At 29.6% G+C, this 26915-nt stretch overlaps 1 protein-coding gene across 1 annotated transcript in view; it reads left to right on the top strand.

The window, feature by feature from the left end:
* LOC107450430 (protein O-mannosyl-transferase Tmtc3) overlaps window positions 1–26915 on the top strand; it is a 66556-nt gene that overhangs the window by 20612 nt on the left and 19029 nt on the right. Inside the window, exons 2-5 of the mRNA XM_016066220.4 lie at window positions 4901–5086; window positions 15880–16016; window positions 20501–20582; window positions 21569–21668. Of these exons, the coding sequence (XP_015921706.1) occupies window positions 4901–5086; window positions 15880–16016; window positions 20501–20582; window positions 21569–21668 (505 nt within the window). The remainder of the gene's footprint in view (window positions 1–4900; window positions 5087–15879; window positions 16017–20500; window positions 20583–21568; window positions 21669–26915) is intronic.

Below are 26915 nucleotides of genomic sequence, written 5' to 3'. Positions count from 1 at the left end.
TAAAAAGTCAAAAAGCAAAAAAACAAAAATTAGAAAACAAGTTTCAAAATTTAACTAAAAATAAATCATTTTTATGTACTTATAATTTTCTTTTGTAAGTGGTAAACAATAGTCACAAAAGTAGAAAAACAAAAATTGATATGCGGAGTATACTTTAAATAAATAAATAAATAATTTGTATTTATTTGTAATTTCGCTTTTAAAGTAGTAAACAAAAGACGAAAAGTCAAAAAATAAAAAAAAAATTAGAAAAAGGAAGCTTCAAGCATTAACTATAAATAAATGTTAATTATATATTTGTAATTTTAATTTTCAAGGGATAAAAAGTCAAAGTACAGAAAAACAAAAATTAGAAAACAAGTTTCAAAGTTCAACTAAAAATAAATCATTTTTATGTACTTGTAATTTTCTTTCACAGGTGGTAAACAAAAGGAAAAAATAGAGGAAAAAATTATACAATTGCGTTTTTTAAATAACAAATAAAGAAATAGTTTTTATATACTTGTATTTTTATTTTTCGGGCACAAAAATGACATCAGTAACAGTCATCTTCTTCTTTAGTTGCAATTTTTTTTTTTCAAATATTTTTTTTATCTTTTTTATTTCGTTTTCAAATTCAATGTTTATTTTCAGTATACTTTTTTACAAGAAATCAAAAAAGAAAAGAGGGGAGCATAGAAATCATTTAGGATCATATGATTCATTTGAGTGACCTTGAAAAACAATTTTTTTCCTATATTTACATTAAAAAAACGTATAGTACAGAAGAGACAAAAACTATATCAAAGAAACAAAAACGACGGCAAATATTATTTCCTTTATCTTCCTAATCATTGCATTTATTAAACACTAGATCCATCTTTTTTTATGCATTTTTAATAGTTTCGTTAAAATATTTTCAAACCATACCTAACTATTCAGCTAAATCAGAAAGAGAAATCCCTAAAAATTCCCTAGATTCCTTCAACAAATCCCTCTCGCCTTATAGTGAGTGATCATCTTACCATCTGTCCCTAATAGCTTGAACGTTCACTTTGATTCCAGTAATTAATCATCAAATATTTAGGGAATTTCACTCTTAAAATGTGAGACAAGGGATTTATTAAAGACAGCTTAAGCTTTAAACTAATGAGAAGATCATAAATTCCACAGCTACCTAGGCCTCATCTAATATTTCATTGCATGTGTGACCAGGTGGCGCCAAATGGTTTCCTGATGTTTTATTTTGATACTATACTAGTTCAATAAGTGGACCATGGGGTATATTGTAGATAACTGGACACACCCACTTTCAAATGGAGATGAAATGGATACAGCTCCATTAATCCCAAGAGGAAGATGCGATGATCTTAAATGATAGATGCATATTTATATGAAAGATGCTGAAGATGATAGATGAAGAATGGCCCGGAAACTTTTTGCAGATGAATAATCTGTTAAATGATGGAAAAAAAGATTTGTATTTGTTTGCGAGTATGCATATGCATAAATAATTACTTTTTAAATACTGGATGTAATTTAAAAAGTAATCATTTATAACTTTTTTTTAATTAACATTCATTTTCGTTGTGCATCGTAAACATCAAAAAGTCTAAACAGCATAAAATTTGCACTTTATATAGGAGCATACTTGAAATGTTTAGAAATATTACGGTTTATTATTAGAAATATTAATTTATAAATATTAGATCACAAGCAAAAGCTCGCTAAAACGAGAACACTCGATTTTGAAGTTCTGTCATGAAGAAGTTCTCAAAATACAAGCCCGACTGCATTTGTTTCAGAAAGTCTTATTTAATGTTATGTATATATTTAACATTAAAGAGTTAAAAAATTTTACTTTTTGCAACATCCCTTAAAAAGCAACCAAAAACATTTTTAAATTATGCAGCCAGTTACTGAATTCTATCTCAAACCTTAACGGTGCTTTTTACGCTGCTAACGACAACAAGCTTTTCCGAAAAATATTCCAATCGACTCTCTCGCCAATATTCCTGAAAGCTTTTCAAGAATTTCGTGTTCCTTCCTAATCGCTTAACGAAACGATGGAACGCAAGAAGTTTCCGAAACTTTTTCTCAGGTGTAAAACTTCTCACGCAAATAAAAAAAGAAAAATACATAGGAATATTCAAATAAAACGAAACTTTTTACCAAGTTTCCCCTTTTCTCAACGTCTATCTAAAGTCATTCTTCCTCAGGAAGTGGGAAGACGTGAACTGCATGGGCAAAAAAGAAATGGCTATCAAGGCAAAAATGTGATTCCGCTTACCCGTTCGGATCTTAACGAAGTTCTGGGTTCGTACCCATCCCCTCGCGTCACTACTCCCTGTTGAAAGAAGATCTAAAAGAGATTACTGATCGCCAGGACGTCTAGCTTCTTCCGTCTTTCCTTCTTTTTGGGAATTCTTTTTCCTACCTGGAATTAGCTTCTTTAATCGAGATTTAGATCCGGTGATAAGTGACATGCCGGAAATTCGGGAAAGTGTTAACTATTAGTTGATTATATCCAACTTATCCTTTTTTTTCTAATGGGATCTCGCTGATGAGAAATTAATCCCTGGAGATAGAATTGATATATGATTCGTTGATTATATCTATCAATTCTAGAACATTTCCAGTGATAAAATGTAGAGATTCTGGAAATAAATGGCAAAATTTTTGTCGCAATATATTTTGAAGGGAACAGTTATATTGTTCTTATTTTTACTGACTGAAAATTTTCAATACCTCAGTGCACAATGAGCCAGCATCTAAGGTTTCGTGGCCAAAATTAGTATTTCGATAAAATTTGTTTCAAAATTTTTATTTAGAGGTTTTTATGTGATGATAAATTGAATTCATAGTTGAAATTTTGAAATACATTAAAAATACCCAAAAAAACAAAATGGCGGCTGAAATATGGCAAGCAAAAATAAAAATAATAATATAGTACGTTTAAATTATTAAATATAGCAATGAAAATATAATAATTTTCGTAATTTTACATTAAAAATGGAAAGCAAAAATATATTTTCGAAGTAATATTGCAAAATAACGTGAATTAATTACAAAATAACTCGAAAACATAAAAAAAAAACATAATTTTAGTTTTTTGGTATATTTAGTCCACCTTTGCAATACGGGCAAAATGGGGCAGGTTTTTTCGAAAGAAGAAACATCAAAGGAGACAACAACAAAAAGCTTAGCTAATTACCTCGAAAAACTTTTTGGAACTAATTTTCGAAAGTCATTCAAACATTGTAAAATGTCAAATGAAAAGACATAAACTATAAGTTTGTCAAGAGTTAACTAATCCAACAAATTGAAAAACTGTACTATAATTTACCACCAATTACTCTGATGAAAATCTAACAGTAAGGTGAAATTATTATATATATTTCTGAAATAAAAATTTAAAAGTTACTTTTAAAACAATTTTTGTAACATATTTTTCATTAAATTGTACTCTCGTCGGTCCAAAAAGTAAATTATAATGTTTGGAATGATTATGAATACTTAATTTAGGATATATTAAAACTACCTACACATATTTTAGTTGAAAAATTAATTTTTTACTTTTGGCCAAATCACAGTCTTCTGGCCCACAGTACATAAAGCACATCTAACCCCTTCAAGCAGAATTTTTATTAAACATTTTTTTAATACTTTTTTCAATATTTTCATTAAGTTGAATCTAAATAAGTAAAAAATATGATATTTAGCATTTTAATAATTTCTAGTTATGAAGTACAGCATAAAATCGTTGTCTTTTTCTGCGTTAAAAGTAAAATCTTCCGAACAATAATTTTTCAGATTTGCACATATTTACATCTAAGAGAAATAGTTATTCATCATTGCAATTTCTTTAGTTCAATTGAATTATCAAATTAATTATCGATATTTTTTTGACATGAATTTAAAAAAAAGTTTCAAACTACTTTTTTTGGATTTTATATTTTATTACAAATATAATTCCGATAATCTTACATATTTTCAGCAACTATTTGACCATTTTTCATTAAAAAAATGCTAAAATATCTTTCTGCTTGTAATTAGAGAAAAAATATATATATAAGGGACACCGGTGTCGCATTTGCGTCAAAGGGTTGATTCAATTTGTGTTACACAAATGATACAATAAATTGTGACATTTTTGTCACACTACATATTGAAAGAAAAGGCGAGATTTAAAATTTTTTAACTGCTTCATTTTTAAACCGATACTTCCTTAAGGAAAGTTTTATTAAAATATTTCGAACTAGTGTTGAAATATTTAGTTTCTGCCATTTTTTGATCTGTTTCGAAATATTACATCTGTTCAACAATTCTTAAACAATTGTGGTTGGAACCGTGTTAACTTAATTGAATAATTGTCATTAGATCTTGAAACATAATCATTTCAAATACTATTGGTTTTAAAACATTAGAGAGATTTAGCAATGCCTCGCCTTAACGTTCGTATGGTATGTTTCAAAGCGACTGTGCTTGTCCTCGATGCACAGACACCACAAAGCTGCGCATGCTCCTTGTTATTTTGTAGTGTGTGATAGTGAACGTGAGAAAAAGTCAAACTAAATTTCGCTTTTGCTTTTAAAAAATTTTCTAAACTTTATTATGATACAACATTAAGTATCGGTTACTTAATTCCTACTGAATCGAAAAAAACATTGGTTATTTTAATTTGGTGCAATGGACAATACTTTACAGCATTGCCTATAGTTCTTTACTAATATTAACTCGATTAAACAAAACCATGCAACATTTCAAATTTCATAGTTAATTATGTGAATTTAAACTTGCAAATATGCTAAGAAATATAATAAAATTAATAATAATTATAATAAAATCTGACATTTTTTCATAAATAATGTTGGAAAAAACTAATTCTGTTTAAAAATAAGACGTTGTTTGTTTTTTTCAGAAGGATACCAATTACATCATACCTGCAATTATCGCCATTTCTTCCTTCATGTGCTACGCAAATAGTTTAAACTGTGGTTTAGTCTTCGATGATCGACCAGCTATCGTCGAAAACATGGATCTCAGACCCAAGACAGCTCTATCTAATCTACTTTTCAATGATTTTTGGGGCACACCGATGCATAAAGTAAGTATGAAAACAAATTATTCAACGCATAACGGTGCCTGATCAAATATTGCTTGGATGCTTGCATATCACGGGATTCATGGTGAAATTTCCATGCAACCAATGAACTCGCGTGAGCAGAATCTTGCCTAAACGTGATCTAGTGTGAACAGAATTTCACTAAACAAAACATCGAGAGTAAATAAAATGCAACAGAAATTTAAAAATAAAAAATAAAAAAAAAAGACTTACCCTATGTGCCTAAAATGTAATGTGCACCAGGGTACACCTGACCATTTGCTGTCCTGTATGGGGCTAGAGAAGAATTTTATCTTGGAAGGTCCGGCGATGGTATATGATTTTCTGTCGGTGAACGGTCTTCTGGTCTTGGTCTAGCCTTGTTCTGGGCCGAGTGGAATAAGTAACAACAACAACAGTTAAGTCTAGTACAATACAATACTAATCATACTAATGTGCATACTAGTATATACGATGTGTAAATACCATGTATGATAATATTATTATATATGATAGTATGATTAGTATAGTATCATGTATGATTAGTATGGTATACTAATTATACTAATGTATGATTAGTATACCACACTAATCATACATTAGTATTGTTTCTTTTACGTATGTTTTACTAACCACTTTTTACAAGTTAAGAAAGGCTACGTTATTTTTGCATAATATTTACATCTACAATACGTCAAAAGTTTGAAACGTCAAATTATGCAAAAAAAGTGGTTATCGAAAAAACAAAAAATTTGCGCAAATAAATTCAAACCGAAATTTACCGAAATTTAAACTGTAAACTTGCTTCGTCAATAATACGTAAAATGTACAAAATTATTTTTACTAAATCTAAATAGTAAATTTTCTTTCGTCAATCTTTCGTAAAATATACGAAAGCAATCTTACTGAAGGTAAAGGTAGCAATCTTACGGAAAACAATCTCACTGAAGGTAAAGGTAGCAATCTTACGAAAAACAAATCTTACCGAAGGTAAAGGTAGCAATCTTACGGAAAGCAATCTCACCGAAGGTAAAGGTAACAATCTTATGGAAAGCAATCTTACCGAAGGTAAAGGTAGCAATCTTACGGAAAGCAGTCTTACCGAAGGTAAAGGTAGCAATCTTACCGAAGGTAAAGGTAGCAATCTTACGGAAAGCAATCTTATCGAAGGTTAAAGGTAGCAATCTTACGAAAAGCAATCTTACCGAAGGTAAAGGTAGCAATCTTACGGAAAGCAATCTTACCGAAGGTAAAGATAGAAATCTTACGGAAAGCAATCTAACCGAAGGTAAAGGTAGCAATCTTACGGAAAACAATCTTACCGAAAGTAAAGGTAGCAATCTTACGGAAAGCAATCTTATCGAAGGTAAAGGTAGCAATCTTACGGAAAGCAATCTTACGGAAGATATTTGGTAAAATCCATTCCGTTAATATTACGCAAAATGTACCAAAGCTACTTTACCAACTATATCAATGGTAATATCATTCCGACAATATTAAGTAAAATTTACATTTAAAGCGTACCAATTTCCCAAAACTTTACGTTTAATTAACTTATCATTCTACATGGGACTAATATGTTTACTTTTCAAGAAAGTTCTTGCTTACAAAACTGGAGAAAAATAGGGAAAAAATTTTTATCTTTTCCCTTATGGGTTAAATCAATCCGTAACATACCAGGCCTCGTTAAAGATTCATTTTGTGCATACCTATACTTATAATTTAATATAAACTTTCCTTGGGGGTATAAAAATCTTCTGTCATACCCAAACTAGAATAAAGTATTTTTCACGCTCCAAATAAATTCTTTCCAAGGATTCCTGAATTGATAGCAGCGATTTAATGAAAAGCGCGAGCAGGCATGGGAAATTAAATTTTCTGACGACAAGGCTTACCCTCTACTGCTTCACTCACAAAGTGAAAAGTCATTTTTATTGTCAACTACTTAAAAGGAAAAGATAACATTGTCTTTTCTTGAATTAAAGTTCGTATAAGAGAGGTGATGAACGATAGCTTATCTTTTACGAACGAAAGTTTGTAAATTGGATGTTGAAACTTACTATATTTATGTCAAAGAAGTTGAATAATGGTCATCAGTTTCGTTATCTGAGTTTTTTGTGTTCGATGAGTGTAATTTTTTAAAACAAAAAGGAGAGATATGAAAACAAATGACGTAAGAAAGAATTTTTGTATTTGCACATTATATTTTAGTAAAAGCTTAATCAGACAAGAATAAAAACTCTTTTTATTATTTAAAAAATAAAATTACAGAAAAAAAGTTCTTTATTCTAGAATGTAACAAATTCGGCTTATTAATGGAAAAATGTGGCCAAAACTACCAGAATATGGTTAAGATCACTATATTTTTGGTGCTATCGGAACACAAAGAAGCTCGGTGATTTTTACCGAAGCGATTTGGTAAAATTAACAATTAAATACAATTTTATAATAAATTATGAAATTTTTGGTAAATGTGTTAAAATTTGGTAATTTTATCATGTTACCTCAGAGTATAGAATAAAAATCATTTATTTAGTTAAATTTTCTTTTCAGTTTTACATTTTTACCAAAAGTGTGAAAAGTGTTTTGAAAATCCAAACTTTTGTTAAACTGTTACCATATGAATGGAAAAACTACCAAATAAATAGTTTAAATGCCATATATTTTACTTGAATAAAAACTTCATTCGCTACAAAAATATATAAATATGAAATAAACTGCTGTTTGTAGAAAATGCAACACCATGAAAGAATCATCAGAATCAAATGAAATTTAATGCAGAAACGACTTGTACTGATACAAATAAATGATGAAATTTTCAAAACAAAAGAAACAAATTAAGCGTCCGAAATCAGTATTTGGTGCAGCCACCACGCGCTGCAATAAGTGCTGCTATACGACGTGGCATGGAGTCAAACAGATGTTGAATATCTGCTTGAGGAAGAGAATTCCATATCGCTTGTATGCGCAACCAAAGTTCGTCTTTGGAAACTGCAGGACGCGGATCACGAGTGAGACGCCGACCAACCATATCCCACACGTGCTCAATAGGCGACATATCCGGCGAATAAGCAGGCCAAGGAAGAAGTTGCATGCGTTGTGCTGAACAGAAGTCTCTAACAGTCCACGCAACATGTGGGCGTGCATTATCCTGCTGAAAGATAGCTCCAGGGATGCCTTGAAGGAAAGGAACGACTTCGGGCTGTAGCACTTCACGGACGTATCTGTTGCTATTGAGATTACCCTCAATTCGTATCAAATTGGATCGTCCTTGATACGAAATCGCACCCCAGACCATAACTCCGGGTGTTCGACCACTATGTCGTTCAATAATACACTCAGGAAGGCAGCGTTGACCGGCATAACGTCTAACACGAACATGGCCATCATGGGTCCACAAATTGAAGCGTGATTCATCTGAAAAGACAACTTGGAGCCAATCAGCTCGCCAGTCTCTGTGCTCAAGAGCCCACTGCCGACGCAGCCGTCGATGATCCGCCGTGAGGGGAATCCTGTATAATGGCACCCTTGCACGCAATCCACGGCGCAGCAGACGACGACGAATTGACGAAGCCGACAATTGTACACCTGTAGCAGTAGACCAATGTGCTGCCAGCTGCCTGGAGGAAGCTGTGCGATCATTCACCGCCATGCGGAGCAGGTGTCGATCATCGCGCTCTGACGTCACCTTCTGTCGTCCAGTGCCTGTTTTTCGAGTTGTTCGGTGCTCGTCGGTCCACTGCTTCCAAACTCGCATCACTGTGGAACTGTTCCGCTGCATACGAGCTGCTATTGCGCGATAGGAAAATCCTCCTTCTCGAAGGCCGATTATCCTCCCTCGTTCAAACTCCGTAAGTTGCTTGAATTTCTTATTCTTCCGTCGTGGAGGCATACTCAGGTCTCACTAAACGTTTGCCACTAACAAATAATCATAGACTATTTTCAACGTCCCGCTACAGCACTTTATTTATACGCTTTCAGCATCAATTCAGAGGGCGCTGCGCGCGCCACGCACGCGCGATGGCTCTGAAACTTTATTAATTTGCATAATATCCTATAATTGACATTTGCTGCGAATTTCATTTGATTCTGATGATTCCTTCACGGTGTTGCATTTTCTACAAACAGCAGTTTAATAGTCGCCATGTTTCAAGCGCTTAAAAACAGGAGCCCATCTGCAAGACTTGCCATACTTAAAGGAACGAAACAGATTTTAGATATAAAACAAACAGTTGCCTACGAAAATGGGAAAATTCAGATGAGAAACAAAACTAGAAAATAATCACAAAAGCTGCGAGAGTAAAAAGTTGAAAAACAGAACGAGAAAAACCACAGTGGCTGGGAGGGGTGAATCAGGGTAAGATGCATTTCCACGCGCTATGGAGAAGTTGTGTGGAACTAATGTCGCTAACAAGGAAATCAGCATTCATATGAATGAAACAAGATTCAAGGGTGTCAAGATGAGCTGATGTGACTGGGGTTAAAATAATTTTGATATTGTTGAAATTAATTGATGATTTTTCATATTCTTGGTAGCGGACACATCTACCATGTTCCTTAAGTCTAAATTTTTAAGCGCAACTAGGTTGTCGCAGAACTCCAAGCGTAACAGAGGGGAAATCACACAGGTATTTTATCCTAAAAAAATTTATTAAATATATGTGAAAACGAAAAATTGTGCAATAATATGCTACTTTAAGGTGCAATGTTTAATTTAATTGCATAAAATAATAAAAGAGCCTCATAATTTAATTGACAGGGAATTAAAAGCGTCCGTAACTGAGGGGACAAAGAAAATCCCACATTTTTGACATGCACTGTTACTTCCGATATATTCTGTGATTTGGAACATCCTAAACATTATTTGTAATTTTTTTTTTTAATTATCACATTTCAAGGTAAAATAAATTATTATAAGACTTGTTAAATTGCCATATATTTTTATTAACTTCAAAAAATTCCAATGTAACAGAAGGGACATTTTGCAAATTTGACAAATAGTTACAGGGAAATATCATGCCATTTAATTAAACATTGCACCTTTAAGTAGCATATTATTGCGCAATTTTTTGTTTTCACATATATTTAAAACATTTTTTATGATAAAATACCTGTGTGATTTCCCCTCTGTTACGCTTGGAATTCTACTACTGGTTTCAGTTAGCATGGAATTCAACTGTCCCATTCAGTCAAGGTCACTCGACAAGAAAATAACCCAGCGATTATCAATGCTAATAGGTTATAATAACCAACTAAACGGTTTTAAATTAGGTAATATCTTACAGCTTCAGATTAGTGGGATTATTTATTTAATGCTATATATTTTAGTTTTATTAACCATAATTATTGTTTTTTTAACCAGAAATGTCATTACCATACTGTACGATTAATTATGTGGAATTTTTTTTCGTGCTTAGTTTTCGAAATTAATATTTAGTAAATTTCGATATAATGTTAACAGCGCTGTAATATAAACTACTTAATTACATTTTCACACTTTGTGATTCTCTAAGATTTAACGGTTCTTTATTCCTTTGAAAACTTCTTTATTTCTTGTAAGAATGGATTTATCGTTTCAAATTTTTCCATTCAACATTTTTTTTGGGGGGAAAGGTTCTTAATATGATGTTCTTTTTTTTAATAATCAGATAAGAACATAATTATTATGACATTCATCATAATTATTATGACATTCATCATTATTACTTAAGAATATAACCTGCATATTATTCTATATTCTATATTATTCTATATTCTATATTATTCTATATTATTCTATATTCTATATTATTCTATATTCTATATTATTCCATATTCTATATTATTCTATATTCCATATTATTCTATATTCTATATTATTCTATAACATTATTACTAATAAAGAATAAAAACCTGCAAAAGTAATCTGCATCTTTCTCAAAGGAGAACTCTGCATTACATTTATTCTAAGTTACTTTTAAAAACGTAAAAACATTTCGAACTCTTAAAAAATTTTTGAAAAGAGAATATTTTGAAATAAATAAGATCCTTTAAAATTTATGCGATCCAATCTAAACAAGTAAACGATTTTGCAGTCGCAACAAAACATTTCGTTGCATTATAAAGTTCTATTTAATAACATTTTCTAAAACTGCTGAGAACTCTGTTCACAGAAAAGAGTTGAAAGAAAACGATATTGCGATATGGTTTAACTCTGGTGAGAAAAGTTAACGCAGCTTATAAAGTACTTTTAAAAGCATCATGAATTACCATAAACGTCACTACATAATGCTATTTTGAAAGATTCAAAAACTCCCAAAGCAATATTGTCGTGAAATTTTATTGTAAGTTTGATGAAAAAAAAGAATTTCAACCAGTTCGCATTCTAACAATACGTCTCGACAAGTTTTAAGAGTAGAAGAAATATTTTAAACCCAACAAAGTTATAGAATGAAAGAAAATTTAAAAATCGATTTTTTTTTCTTATTGTACTATTGTTCGCAGAAAATGAAATATGTAAAAAGGTATATTTTTATATATCTAGAGAGTAAAAGATTTTTTTTTTAAACGGAGAAAAAATTCTGGACCGAACTGTATGGGGAAGGCATTTTTGCTTTTTAAAAAAAAAGCAGAATTTTGGTTAATAAAACTAAAATATACGATATTTAAACCATACATTTGTTAAAAATTACCAAAACTGAAAAATAAATTCAACCGAATAAATGGTTTTTATGTCATGCTCTAAAGTATCATGATAGAAATAACCAAATTTTACCACATTTACCAAATTTTACGACTAGATATAAAACCATATTTCATTGTTAATTTGACCCAAATCATTACCAGTGCGTTTCGGTAAAAATTACTGAGCTTTCTGGTGTTTTTATCGAATCAGAAACACGGTAAATTTTACCTAATTTTAGTAATTTTGACCATGCTTTTTTCTCAGTGTAAATATCAACTCTTTGCATGGCAGAAAAATTTGAACCACATCCTCAATTAAAGTTATATGTTTACTCTTCATATTTTTTCAAAATTAAAGTGGTAAGTTGAAAACTGTAGTGTAAGAAATAAAAACTGTTACAAATTTTGCTGTTTAAACAACTGTCAAAAAAGGTTAGACAGTTTTTATAAACGCCCCTGATACGTTTACATGATTCAATGTGTTGTGAAAATTTCGATGCAACCCAAAACACAATTTTCTTATTCTATCATATTGATATTAATGATAAACTAATAATGCATAAAATAAAAAATTTTATTGTTTATGGGAAGAAATTCGAAAATAACTAAAAATTATTCGAAGCTTTCTTTCTTGACATAAATTCCGTATTTTAGACATAAATTCCGTATTAGACCTATTATTTCATATCACTTAACATGATTGAATAGGAAACACAAATAATATTTCACCAAATTTTCGGTAAAACTAAATCTTGTTTTTAGCAAAAAACTTTAAACCATTTTCTAAATTTCTCTGAGGTATATTAAAGCGCAAAAAAATTTTACCAAATGCACTAAATAGTATCTGACTGGATTCGGCCAAAATTAAATTTTTAATTTTATTTCAGGTAAGGAGGGGTCTTAAAATAAGAAATTTAAAGTAAACTTTAAACAAAAAAAATTCTTTCAAAATTAGGGCAAATTTGAGCATGAAAATTACAAATTTTTTATGTCTCGCTGACATCTTTACAACAAATTGTAATGCTTAAATATCCAAATATTTTTTTCTCTATCAACAATATGATTACCTGTGTTTTAAACTAAAGTCTCAAAAAATTTGAAAAAAAAAACAATGGAATAGAATTAAATATATCGTGCAATGTTGATTTTTAAAAGAAAAATTCTAAACATTCTTACTTAAAGCATGTTCTAAAAATAATGAATTCTCACTTTTCAGAACATGGCTTTTAGTTGAAAACGTAGTTAACATTATACAAAATTTAAGAATTCAAAGAATTCTATAATAAAATGTATTATACATAAAATGTATTATACATAAAATGCATTACATGTAAAATGTATTATATATAAAACGCATAATAAAATTCAGTAAGAGATCAAAGAATTTTGTAATAAAATGTTTGTAATTCAAACTTTCCATCTTTGGCCGATAATAATTTTTCAAATTCAAACTTTTAACGCCAAGCCCAAACCCCAGGCAGAACGCACAACGCCATTTGGCATCATTGCAGCAAGCTAATTTTTAAGATAAATGAAGCTATGCGCATGAAAGTAAAGAAATTTTCAACGTTCTTCTAAAAGTGCAGTATATAATTATCAAAAAATACTACAAAAATAACTTATTATGTACGTATAAAATCATTAGAAATCATAACACTCATTCTAAATTTAAAGGGATTTAGAAAGCTAATTCAAGTATCAAAAGTTTAAAAAAATCGAAATTTTCGTCAAATTTGCCGATTTTCCCCAGTTGGATACCTTAAAGAAAAATATTTATTCTATATTATTTTTAAAAGTATCAGAAGTTTTCAAACGCTTAAACTGTTATGTAAGAAAATATTTTGGAATAAATATGATCCTGTAAAATTTATGCCACACAATCTAAACAAGCAAACGATTTTTTTTAACAGTTCCTGAGCATTTTGTTTCCATTTAACGACATTTTCCAAAAATTCAGGAAGCTTTGCAGAGAGGTGTTAAAAGAAAACGATTTTGCAATATAGTTTAACTCGAATAAGAAAAGTAAGCGCGACTTATAAAATACTTTTCGGCCATCATAAATTACCATAAACGTCATTCTGGAATGCATTTTAGAAGATACAAAAACTCTTAAAACAATATTTTTGTGAAGTTCAGTCGTAAATTTGACGCAGAAAAAAAGGAATTTTGACTCCCTCGCATTTTAACAATGTGTCTTGACAAATGTTAACAGCAAAAGAAAAATTTAAAACCTAACAAAGTAATAGAATGGAAGATTATTAGAATATCGAATTTTTTTCTTCACAGCGATATTTTCCGCAGAAAATAAAATATTATAAAAATGGCATATTTCTTTGAATCCAGAAAATGAAACTTTATCTTTTTAAATATTAAATCTTCCACTGTACCTAATGATGTAGTTATTCCCTAAAACATTATTTTCTCCTTCTATCATATTACTTGACTGCTAGTTGGACGAAAATTTTATCGTTTTCATTTATTATTTTTAATCAAAGTCTTGAAGTTTTTTTAAATCGTTTGGTTATTTTATTTTTATTTTATGAAATGTTTGGAAGTATTTTTCTTCGAGCGTGTCGAGTGTTAATGAAGACAAAATACAATTTTACTTTGCATTTAAAGTAAATTATAGTTTGGTTTCAGTATTTCAACATTTTTACATTTTTCCCGTTTTTCAGATTAAATTACGGTAAAAAATACCGGCACTCAGTGTGCCGGTACATTTTATCAAGAGATTTAGTTTAACCGTAAAATTTTACGGAAGAAAAAAATCTGATATATAATAACATAATTTTTAAAGTAATATTTACTGTATAATCATTGAATCACTGTAATTAACACTAGAAAGACGGAAAATTAGTATATACCTACATTGCCGAAAAGCAGTCAAAATGACTAGATTGTGAATGTGTCAATAAATTTGCTTAAAATTAATTTTCAAGATTTTTTATATTATTTACAGTTATGTAACAAGTTATTAGTAGATATTAACAATAAAAAAATTATATGTTGTTCAAAAAGTCACAAAATTCTAAGAAATCGTGTCATTGTATACATCATTGTTTTTCTAATTGAAATTAAAAGCAGTCAAAATGACTTCCTTAGGCAATCTAGTGTTAAGTAATTATTACTGCAAAAATTACGGTATAAAATTTTACACTAAAAATGGATTTACTGTAAAATAGATTTTACTGATGTGTTTGGAATTTTTTTGTAATGTAGAGATGATCTATTTTATTAAGTTCGCCACATTAAACATGCTATGATACAATGCGCAGCATTTGTAAGTCAACTAATGATGATTTTTATCAAGTGAAATTGATAAAAAAAAATTTACAATATCACCACTTCTTTCTTTTCATTTTGAAGAGAGACAAAAATAAAGAGATTTTATGCAATTCAAAATTCAGAGAGAATCTTATGTGAAGCTTTAAATTGATCTTTTCACGCAAAGAACTTTCGGAGGTTGTCCTTTGCCTTGGATATTGGCTTGTTACAAGGATGTTAAATATCTTGTTACAATATGTGGTTGTTATTACGAAGTTTTCTTCCGGCTCGCACTGACCACAGTACTGGTGTAAAATATTCTTGGCGGTAGAGGGTTGGAATCCTCTTGCTGTCGGGCTAACCGTCGTCGCTTTCCTCTCCATGAAACAGAAATTCGGATTAGTTACATCAAAAAGTCCTCAACGAAGTCCCAATACTTTGTTCCAAGTTTGTCCCAATGCTTGATCTAAGAGTTTTTGTTTTCTGGGTTAAGTTAAAAATTACAAGGTTACTAAGGTGAAGATTGATAGTCGTAAACTCAGATTTGGGTCGACTGTTCAGCATCAGTTATAAAATAAATAAAAATTGGTTGAAAGAGTAAAAAATAGTCATATAAAGGAAATGGATGAGGTTTTATTCAACTAAAATACAGAGATGTGTTATTCATCTGTAACAACTAAAGATTATTTTTAAATAAAAGTGAATTAAGGGAATAAATACGAGGGAATTTTAAATACGACAGGCTCTATTGTGACTGGGGTAAAAAGAAACCTTGAAAATTGCGTCTCTGTGACGTCATAATGAAACGTCATTAAGTATTATTCTTTCAAAATAAAACTGATGTTCTTTCTTTTTCTTTTTATATTTAGGAAGAAAGTCACAAATCATATCGTCCATTATGCGTGTTTACATTTCGATTGAACTATTGGCTTCACGAACTCAATCCTTTTGGATACCATTTTACAAATGTTGCACTCCATGTAGTTGTTTCCCTTCTTTATCACAGGTAACCATTTCTTTGATATTGCTACTCCTTTAACACCATATCTCCGCGATGAAAGATCAAAATCCGCTATATTAAAAGGTATATTTATTTCAAAAAAAGTTGCGCTGCATTTCAATATGTATAAATCTAATTATTGAATCAAGAGTAATTCGAACTTTCGATCTCTTTTTTCACTTTTTTCTTTTTCCACATAATAAAATTAAACTAACTTTTTTGCAATGAACTTAAAACAAGAAAGCATATTTTACAAACTGTATGCTTTTAAGAATTCATTTTAAAGAAAAAACGTAACTATTTGACAAAATTCTAGTGCGTTTTTCTTACCGTAATTTGTCTAATTTACGTCAGACAAAAGTTAAAAAACGCCAATGTTCGTAATCCTCTTAAGTATAAAATGGCTACAGCTATAGTCATTAGAATAGTATTTAGGTGAAATAAAGTGGCTACGCACAACAAAATGAGACTGCTTACAGCGCCACTTGGTGGAAGAGAGTGAAGTTAACGAAAACGGTATGGGGGAAAAATTAAAAAGAGCGATACATCAAAATAAAATAAACAGAGTTGTTAACTTACATGGATATAGTTTGAATAGACACTTATAGACATTAATCTTAAAATAAAAAAGCTTAAAACGCGCATTTGTTTGCTTGAAATTACCTACAGTATGACGTGATTTTTGATGTATAAAGTTTAATATGTATTGAAAATTAAAAATAAAGATAGCAATAACTAATTGCTTTTCCCCTTCCTGAGATTGTTATTCACAATGCAAGGAATTCTGAACAAACAAATACGCGTTTTAAGCGATCTTATCTTAGCATTAAGGCTGCTTTTGGAAGCTCTGTCCTTACATGAAATAACGTTTTTTTGCTAATAATATGCTCTTTCCATCCATAACTGCTAAGAGTTTGAAGCTCCTATTCGTGACTGTAAGGTTAAGTTAAGCCTATCCTTAACCAGTACCCTTAATATTATTTCTGAAAATGGAGCAAAGCTCCAATATGAAGAAACGCCACAGTTTATGGAAAATAAAAAACGTTTTTTATCTGTTTTTTCAATGCAGTGACTTAAAACCATGATAGCTCATGCGATGGTGCGACTTGGATTCGAATCCTAGCGATGACTGGTCGATATGAATTCCGCACCCGGCTCGCACCGACCACAGTACTGACGTAAAATATCCTCAGTGGTAGACGGATCATGGGTTAGAGTTTCCTTGCCTTCAGCCTAACGTTGGGAGGTTTTCGTGGTTTTTATCGGCGTGTAACGCAAATACAGTTTAGTTAGTTCTCCACGAAGGCAAATTTCTCCCAGATCCAGGAGTTTCCTTGGATTAGGTTCAAAATCACAAAGCTGTGAAGTCGAACATCGGTAGTCATAAACTTAAAATTGAGTCAGCTGTCCATAGGTGGTTATAAAATAATATAAAATAAAATGCAATGAGTCACTCCACTACTACATTATCTGGGATTTCAAAAATGCTTCAAAAAGTTTGATATTTTCTTCTAAGTAGAAAAATTTCTCAAAATAAGCAATTTAAAAGAAAGTTTCATGACTTTTAAAATATTTAAGTTGCTTTTCCATTTTCACATCTATAGCTGCAGCCGTTCAAAAATTAAAAGGGTATATATGGTCTTCAGCGAGAGCCAAGTGTTTTAGAGAAATCTATGAAATATTTTAACTAAAATATCATATAATACTAAAATATTTTTCCTAAATTTATTTCCAAAATCTTTATTTTGCCTTACCATTTATTTTACCATTACCATTTATTAAACCATTTATTTTGTCTTACCAATGACAAAATAAATGGGGGTGTGGATAAATAAAAGAAATTAAGCTATAAATTGACATTATTTCGCTATTTTCTCTTTGAGAAAAAATATTTTCTCAATTTCTCTGCCAATATCAGCCAAATCAAATTTTTTTAACGAAACAAAAGTTACTTTTGTCGATTGTACTTGTTATTTTTCGACCATCAACAATGTATTCAAAATCTTGCTTTAAAAGAATACTTTTTTTAAATTTTGAAATATTTAACTAAAAATCAAATTTATTTCGGAATCACGTTTTTAAATTGTAGAACATAAATTTCAAATTAATCTATCTTAAAATATTCGAATTTTGATCGGTTTGTATGCGAATTTTAACATAAAAATTAATTTTGTCTTTACCTTTTTTAACCTTCTTACTAACTTTACCAAAAACAAATTCTTTACCATGCTGATAAAAAGCTTTTTACCATTTTAAGTTATAATATGTCAAAAATGGGTATTAAAAATTCATAATCTTTAATTATAGCTACATCGCGCAGAACTCCTAAATAAAGAACTTGCACATAGTAAAAAAAAAAGCTCACTAATTATCCAAGTTGAATAAAACTGCAGCTCCCGAAATATATTGCGCCGATCAAGCCAACAACATTACAAAAACCATGATTACTTTCTATTACAAAGCACGTACTTCCTGATGCAGCAAATCAGAATTAGCAGGCGTAGAAAAAGATGTTCGAGGCAACAATAAAACCCTTGCTAGAAAACATCTAAAATGTTCTCTGACATTTAAAGCTGCGGTAAATGCAGGAAATGAGAACATATATATCAACAAAAAGAAAGGGATGAATTGAAATTAAATGCTATTTAGCACTGAACATAAACGCAGCTATTAATGCTCGGTGGTAAATAGTTCTTTGTTTTGTGTTGGCAACAATGAATGAGGATGAATTCTATTACGCATTAATGAACAATGGAATTAACGTTAATTATCAGAAATTTGTTTGGATATAATCCTCTCCTCGGAAAACTTCTTTGATTAATTAGTAAATTATCATAAAACTAATTTACTGACGGAATCACCTTTAAAAATTAAATAAAAAAAATTTCGGAAACGGTTTTCTTTAATCTAATAAAGGTTTTGTTCAAATCTATAAAGATTAAGACTTCGAAATTGTTGTCAAAAAATGCTGTTAAGAATCGTTTGCTCAAAAATTTTACATTTAAAATGGCATATTTTCTTAAAACGACTTTTTGAGTAACAAACATGAATTAATTTATGAATTAATGAAGATTTCGAAACTGTTGTGAAAAAATGCTGTATTTAAGAGTCGTTTGCTCAAAAATTTTACATTTAAATTGGTATATTTTCTTAAAACAACTTTTTGAGTAACAAACATGAATTAATTTATGAATTAATGAAGATTTCGAAACTGTTGTGAAAAAATGCTGTATTTAAGAATCGTTTGCTCAAAAATTTTACATTTAAATTGGTATATTTTCTTAAAACGACTTTTTGAGTAACAAACATGAATTAATTTATGAAATAATAAATAAATGTGTTAAGTAATAATTTAAGCAAATTTAAAAAGCTGGATTTCATTCATTTTCTTCTAATAAATTTACATATTTTCTTACAACAGGATAAATAAGAGACTTTTGGGGGGGACATACACGTATAAGGAAAGAGTTGTAATGATTTAAAGCTCAGTTTATCATATATACAATAGCTATGGAAATTGTAATTTTGAATTATAAAATTAGATTGTAATCCTCTTTCTTGCAAAGAAAACAAAAGTTATAGCAAGTATTACAATAATTTATTATTGAAATTGTAAATTTGTTGGAGGAAAATGATATGTAGAGGTTTAAAAATGCTTCTAATAATGCGTAATTAAATTATTATTTTTTTTTTAATATTATGATATTTAGCGAAATTACATTTAAAAACTACAGAAATGTAACAAAAAATTATGTAGTTATACAGTTTTAAATGAATATGGGGAAAGTACATTATTTAATAAAATTGAAGCAATTATATTATAAGTTCATGAATTATTATAAAATTTTAAGGATAAGAATTATTACGAAATTTGAATTTTCGCCCGGTTGTTCACGGTTAAATTAAGAAGGTTTAGTACAATAGCAAAGATTTACAAACTTATTTTAAATTCAAATCCTTCGCTATTTTGTATGATTTATTCAAGTAGTATTAGTACTTTATTTACGACGCACTAGAGCTATTCAATGAGCTATTGGTGACGGTCTGGGAAACATCCCTGAGGATGATCCTAAGGTATGTCATCAGAATTTTGATCCGCTACGGAGAGGATAGCTCCCTCGCTTTAGTAGCCCAACGACCTGCGAGCAAAGTCATGCACTTCACGATAGGTACAGTTTAACGAGGACCAATACCGCCTACCCTCGGTCCCTGCGCAGACTTATCAAAATGGTTACCTACCCGCACACTAACCGCTGCCAGTGATGCTTGACTTTGGCGATCTACTGGGAATCGTGTCTTGACGAAAAGATCAAAAAACATTAAATAAATAGTGCAGGAATTTGTTTTAAGAACTGCGTATTTAATCTAAAAACCGTTCAAAATGGGATAGAAGTTTTTATTTTTAAAAATCTATAACATTCACGAAATACTAATCTAAAGTATCAATTTCGTTATAGGAATAGCAATAAATAATTTTTGGTTTATTTTAGGTTTTGTTGTGAATTTTTATCTAAAAGTGCAAGTTTTATTGCTGCAATGTTGTTTGGTCTTCATCCAATTCACACTGAGGCGGTAAGTAAATTAAAATAATGCTGATTATTCGATAGATTTTTTTTTCGTTTCATTTAAAATTACGCCCTTAAATACAGCAGTATAGCTTGTTTAGAAAACATACCTTCCCACTTAATACTTTTCAAATTTTGATAAGAAATAGGCAATAACTTGGAAAGATTTTCCATGTTCTTTAAATTAGCAGTCTTTAAGCGTCCTTTCAGTATTTATTAAAATGTTTATCATAGCTTAATAGAAATTAATAATGGGCTATCAATGGCAAAGTATTATTTTAGTTTGAAAAACCAAATTAAATCTAGAATTAAAATAATATGTATATAATACTTATTAAATTTTGTCAATTTTTCCCATTTAATACATAATGGCTACCCTCAGTAATTTTTATATTCGTAATCAAAATATGAAGTCAAAAAAGTTTACACTTTAAAAGCTGCAAATTAATAACAAAGTCAGGAGAAAAAAACAAAAATGCTATGTAATATACAATATAGATAGCATTTCATGCCTGGATGGTTTTGAATATCTGTCTTTCAGCTTCTCTTTGCTATTTGTCGGCAATCAAACAATTTTTGAAAATTTCAGTCCCGCTCTTCTCGGTGGTGAATCATTAGATTTTAAAAGCGTTTTTGTTTTGTTTTGTTTTGTTTTGTTTTGTTTTGTTTTGTTTTGTTTTGTTTTGTTTTTATTTGTTTTCATTTGTTTTGTTTTGTTTTGTTTTGTTCCCTGCTAAAATATTAATTTGTGCCCCTAAAGTGCATATTTCTTTTATTCCATTTTCGACAAAAAATCTAAAGATATATATGAAAGAATCATTACATAACTATAATGCATGATGTAAAAGATGCACTGCAATATATTCGCTATTGTTTTCTATTATCTAATTCAGATATTCGATATTTGCCTTTAGAAATTCAAAAAACGATAAATGTAAGTTGCCAACAAATATTCTCTTTTATTCTGTTCAAATAAGTGATCTTATTTTCCAGGTGACTGGCGTCGTTGGCCGAGCAGAGCTCCTATCATCCATATTTTTCCTTCTAGCTTTTCGATCATATTCTCGATCGAGATCCCCTTCAGGAGAAAACGGTAAAGTTTAATAGACTTCTCTGTTTCAATCCTTCTTCTTCGATATTTTTAGTTGCCTTTTCAGTTTTCGACTTCACAAGGTTATAGCATTTATAGACTTGAATAGATATTTACGTTAAACTCGAAGAATTTGAAAATATCTGCAATTTCTTCAGAATCTTAAGTTTTTATACCTTTACATATTACATTTTTAATAATTACCACTCTTAATATTTCCACTTTTAAATTCTTAAAATTTTATGCAAGAAAATATTTTAGAATAGGGTAAACTAACCAGAGAAGGAACACTTAAGCTTCGCTTGCCTTTTAAAAAATCATATTAATTTCAAAATTCGTAATTTTAGTTAAATGACAGTGTCAACATATTTGTTACTAATTGCAAATTATGTAAAAAAATTGTAGAGAACTTACATAATATTGTTTTAAAGTTTTGGAGGTTCAAATAACAAGTAGTAAGAAGACCAAGTGAAGGAACAGCTCTTACCAGTGAATGAACACCCAGTAAAGGAACACTTAATTTTGGTTATTTTTTAATGCTCTTTATGAATTTATAAGCCATACAAATATATAAAAACAAGCCTATTCTTGAAGTTATAACATATAAATACTTGGAAAATGTTAACTCCTTTTTTGTAATCATGAATTGAAAATTAAAGTGTCAACATATTAACATATACTGTTCATTCACTGGGAAATCTATGCCCAGTAAAGGAACATGCCTGTTCCCTCACTGGTTAGAAGTTGTTTTTCGTATTTTTAACATACTTTTGATGCGGAACATCACTAAAGGTACAAGAAAATTAAAGTTTATCTTTTATTTTCTTAAATATATATTTATTTATATATATATATATATATATATATATATATATATATATATATATATATATATATATATATATATATATATATATATATATATATATATATATATATATATATATATATATATATATATATATATATATATATATATATATATATATATATATATATATATATATATATATATATATATATATATATATATATATATATATATATATATATAATTTTGAAATGTGTCCTAACTGGTCACCAAAGACGGCTAGTATAGATAAAATTGTTACGATACTAAAATCAATTTTAGCTTTTACTTTAGCTGAATTTAAAGTTTTTTTTCATAGCTTAGCTCTTTGCTATTGTAAATAGCGGGCTATTGCTCTAATAATTCTTACGAAAAGTTTTATTTATTCAATATGTGATGCTTTTCTGGAATTTTTTCAGAAATCTACATGCGATACGTAATAAACATTTTCTAAAAATACTCAGAACGACATTTTTCAAAAAAAAAAGCCATTTTTGAATTAATGACATTTATTTCCTTTCTGGAAAAAAAAAGTGCTAAGCTTGAGTATGCATTGTTAATTTCTATAAAAATGTTTCTTAAAAAGGCACTTTTTAACAAAACCAAGTTTCCAAAATTTGCGCGTCAATGGGATAACTACACGCAGAAATTTCCTCCTTAATACTTAAATTTGTAAAAAAAAAAATTTTTTAATTTTAAATCAAAAATTATGTATGCCAAAAAATAAATAAATAAAAATATTCATGAAAACTTTAAATAATTTCTAAACTATTTTAAGTCAAAACTTCAGCTCACTTTAAGACCATATTTTATTATCTTCTTTAACATAGCTTAGCCATAAATTTCCGAATTGTCCTAAACCATCAATCTCCTGCAGTAACTAAGATCCGTGTTCAATAAAGTGTGCGCTGTTACCTTTTATTTATGGCAACATTCAATTTTGTGGCCCATTCAGGGCTGCTTTCATTTAACAACCTCGGGCAACTCATTTCCGTTCATTCTACCTCTAAAAATGACAACATTTATGTATTTAACTTCCCTCCAGCGAAATCCCGAAAATCAAATTTTGTTTTATTGCCACCAACGGGATACTTTTTTTTAGGATTCATTTCCCAACATTATAGCTTTCGATACCGACAGGGATACATTACTATCGCCAAAATGGCAACACTAATTCACGCAATCACAATAGTCATAAGGGAATGTATTTTATTAAAGTAACATGAAGGGCTTAGTTGTAACAGCCGTTTGAGATATTGACTCGATGCGGGAATTTTATAACTTTGTTCGAGACGAGATAAATAAAAATGATTTGGTAAAAAAGAAGAAGAAAGAAAAAATGTAACTATTAATATGTTATTATGTTTAATGTCTATAAAGCACATCGTATTTATCACAAATAAATCGTTAAAACATTCAGATTAAAAACAAAAACTGTCGTAATAAATTGTTATAATTGACACTCAAATAAAGAATTATAAACCCATCGTAATGATCTTAAAGGAATCCTCAGACATTCATATAAAGAAAGAATATGTATCGCAATATATTATCATAATTAACACAAAATTAACGAGTTATTAACAAATCGTAATAATCATAAGGGAATCCTTAGACATTGAAATAAAAAACGATAACTATCATAATATATTGCCATAATTAACACATAATTAATGAGTTAAAAGCACATCATAATAATCATAAAGAAATCTTTAGACATTCATATAGGAAAGGAATATCTATCATAACATACTATTATAATTAACACAAAATTAACGAGCAATTAACAAATCGTAATAATGATAAGGGAATCCTTAGACATTGAAATAAAAAACAATAACTATTATAATATATTGCCATAATTAACACATAATTAATGAGTTAAAAGCACATCATAATAATCATAAAGGAATCTTTAGACATTCATATAGGAAAGGAATATCTGTCATACTATATTATCATAACTAACACAAAATTAACGAGTTATTAACAAATCGTAATAATCATAAGGGAATCCTTAGACATTGAAATAAAAAACAATAACTATTATAATATATTGCCATAATTAACACATAATTAATGAGTTAAAAGCACATCATAATAATCATAAAGGAATCTTTAGACATTCATATAGGAAAGGAATATCTGTCATACTATATTATCATAACTAACACAAAATTAACGAGTTATTAACAAATCGTAATAATCATAAGGGAATCCTTAGACACTGAAATAAAATACAATGACTATCATAATATATTGCCGTAATTAACGCATAATTAATGAGTTAAAAGCACATCATAATAATCATAAAGGAATTTTCAGACATTCATATAAGAAAGGAATATCTATCATAATATATTATCTTAATTAACACAAAATTAAAGAGCTATTAACAAATCGTAATTATCATAAGGGAATCCTTAGACATTGAAATAAAAAACAATAACTATCATATTATAGTGCCATAATTAACACATAATTAATGAGCTAAAAGCACATCATAATAATCATAAAGGAATCTTTAAACATTCATATAGGAAAGGAATATCTCTCATAATATACTATGATAATTAACACAAAATTAACGAGCTATTAACAAATCGTAATAATCCTAAGGGAATCCTTAGACATTGAAATAAAAAAGAATAACTATCATAATATATTGTCATATTTTACACATAATTAATGAGTTACAAGCACATCGTAATAATCATAATGGAGCCTAAGACATTCATCGTGTAGAAAAAAATTATCGCAATATATTACCATAATTAACACATAATTAATAAATAATAGACACATCGTGATAATCATAAAAAAAATCATTAGATCATTTTGAAAATAATTTGCAAAATGAATTATAGTTGTATAATTAAGAATTTTGTGACCTTATTTGAGGGTAAGTATGTAAGAAAAAAAAAGTATGTCGAAAAAAAGCCATTGCCGCAGAAATTTGAATACAAACCTATCATTTCTTCTTAAAATTTTTATTTTGCAAAAAAAAAAAACTAAATAACGATTACAAATTGCAAAAACTGAAAAATTAAGTTGTAGTAAATACATAAGACCTCTGGTTTTTGGTTATGAAAAAAGCATAACAAGTAGACTGAATTAAACTTTCACCTGTTCCAATGTTTAACAAACAACTTTCAAGGGAAGTCATCACTCTATCCAAGAAAACTAAGACACTTCTCTACAAATCGAAACTTCAGTGTGTGTATGCACCTACGTCACATTCTTTTTCAAACTTCCTAACGTCCCGCAGTGGACTGATAGTTAAGACGCGGTTCCCAGTAGAACACCGAGGTCAAGCGTCACTGGCTGCGATCAGTAAGCAGGTGGGTGACCACTTTGATCAGCTTTCGTAGGGACCAAGGGTGTGCTGTATCGGTCCTCGTTAAACTGTTCCACTGTTCGACATCGCGTACAGGTTGTTTGGCAACCAAAGCGGAGGAGACATCCGCATCCCCTCCACAGAGAATCAAAATTGTGATGGCATGTCTTCTGGTCATCCTCAGAGATGCTTGTCAGACTTTCACCAGTAGCCCATTGTACAGATCTAATGCGACTTAAACCTACTTACCTACAAACATCCAAACCTGAGACGCTTTCCCTCCATATAACAGCACCAGCTGGCAGTTCAGCATATTTCTTTTCACCATCTAATGCACCAAATGGCATCTCTATAACAATATTTTGATGCTTTCTAAATTTTCATTCTATTTCATGCAAATATGGAATTCCTATCAACTACACGACTATTTTAAGATGATGATATCTCTTGTGATCAAGTAAACATTCATGGCCTCTCACTCTGTCTTTATATTGCCTATCATATCATTTGAGAACAACATGTTGTGTTTTCATAAAGAAACTAAACCTTTCATGGCTTAGAGATTACTTTAGAGATTACTTTTTTGTCATTTGAGAATAACATGTTGTGTTTTTATAAAGCAATTTAACCTTTCATGGGTTAGAGATTTTTTTTAGCCAAGAAAGCCATGACACTTCTGTACTAGTAATCAGATTTGGGGTTCTTTCCTTAACATCACCAAACCTTTTTACTTTTCCTTAACTTTTTACTCAACACATTAAATTATTCTATAGAATTTTTCGAAATAAATCCATCTATTTAGTGTGGTTATTTGAGTCATTTATAGTATTCTTTGGAGTACTTTTAGAGCATTATTCAGATTAAAAATATTGCACTCTTCTCAGTCCGGTTAACTTCAGCTCTCCGTTTAACCAGAATTAGGAGCTGTTTGTGCAGTGGTGATATATTTGACTAAAAGGAAGAAATTAGCCAGCCGAAAGGGATGAAAAATCTCTCTAATATCTGATCAAATTACAAGATAGTGTAGAAATCAGTTTAACAACTGTCCAATCAGTTCATGATA

Source organism: Parasteatoda tepidariorum, chromosome 10 (genome assembly GCF_982258835.1).
Source record: "Parasteatoda tepidariorum strain Cologne lab strain chromosome 10, Ptep-v5.0, whole genome shotgun sequence".
Lineage (NCBI taxonomy): Eukaryota > Metazoa > Arthropoda > Arachnida > Araneae > Theridiidae > Parasteatoda > Parasteatoda tepidariorum.
This window is presented reverse-complemented; position numbering and strand designations above follow the sequence as displayed.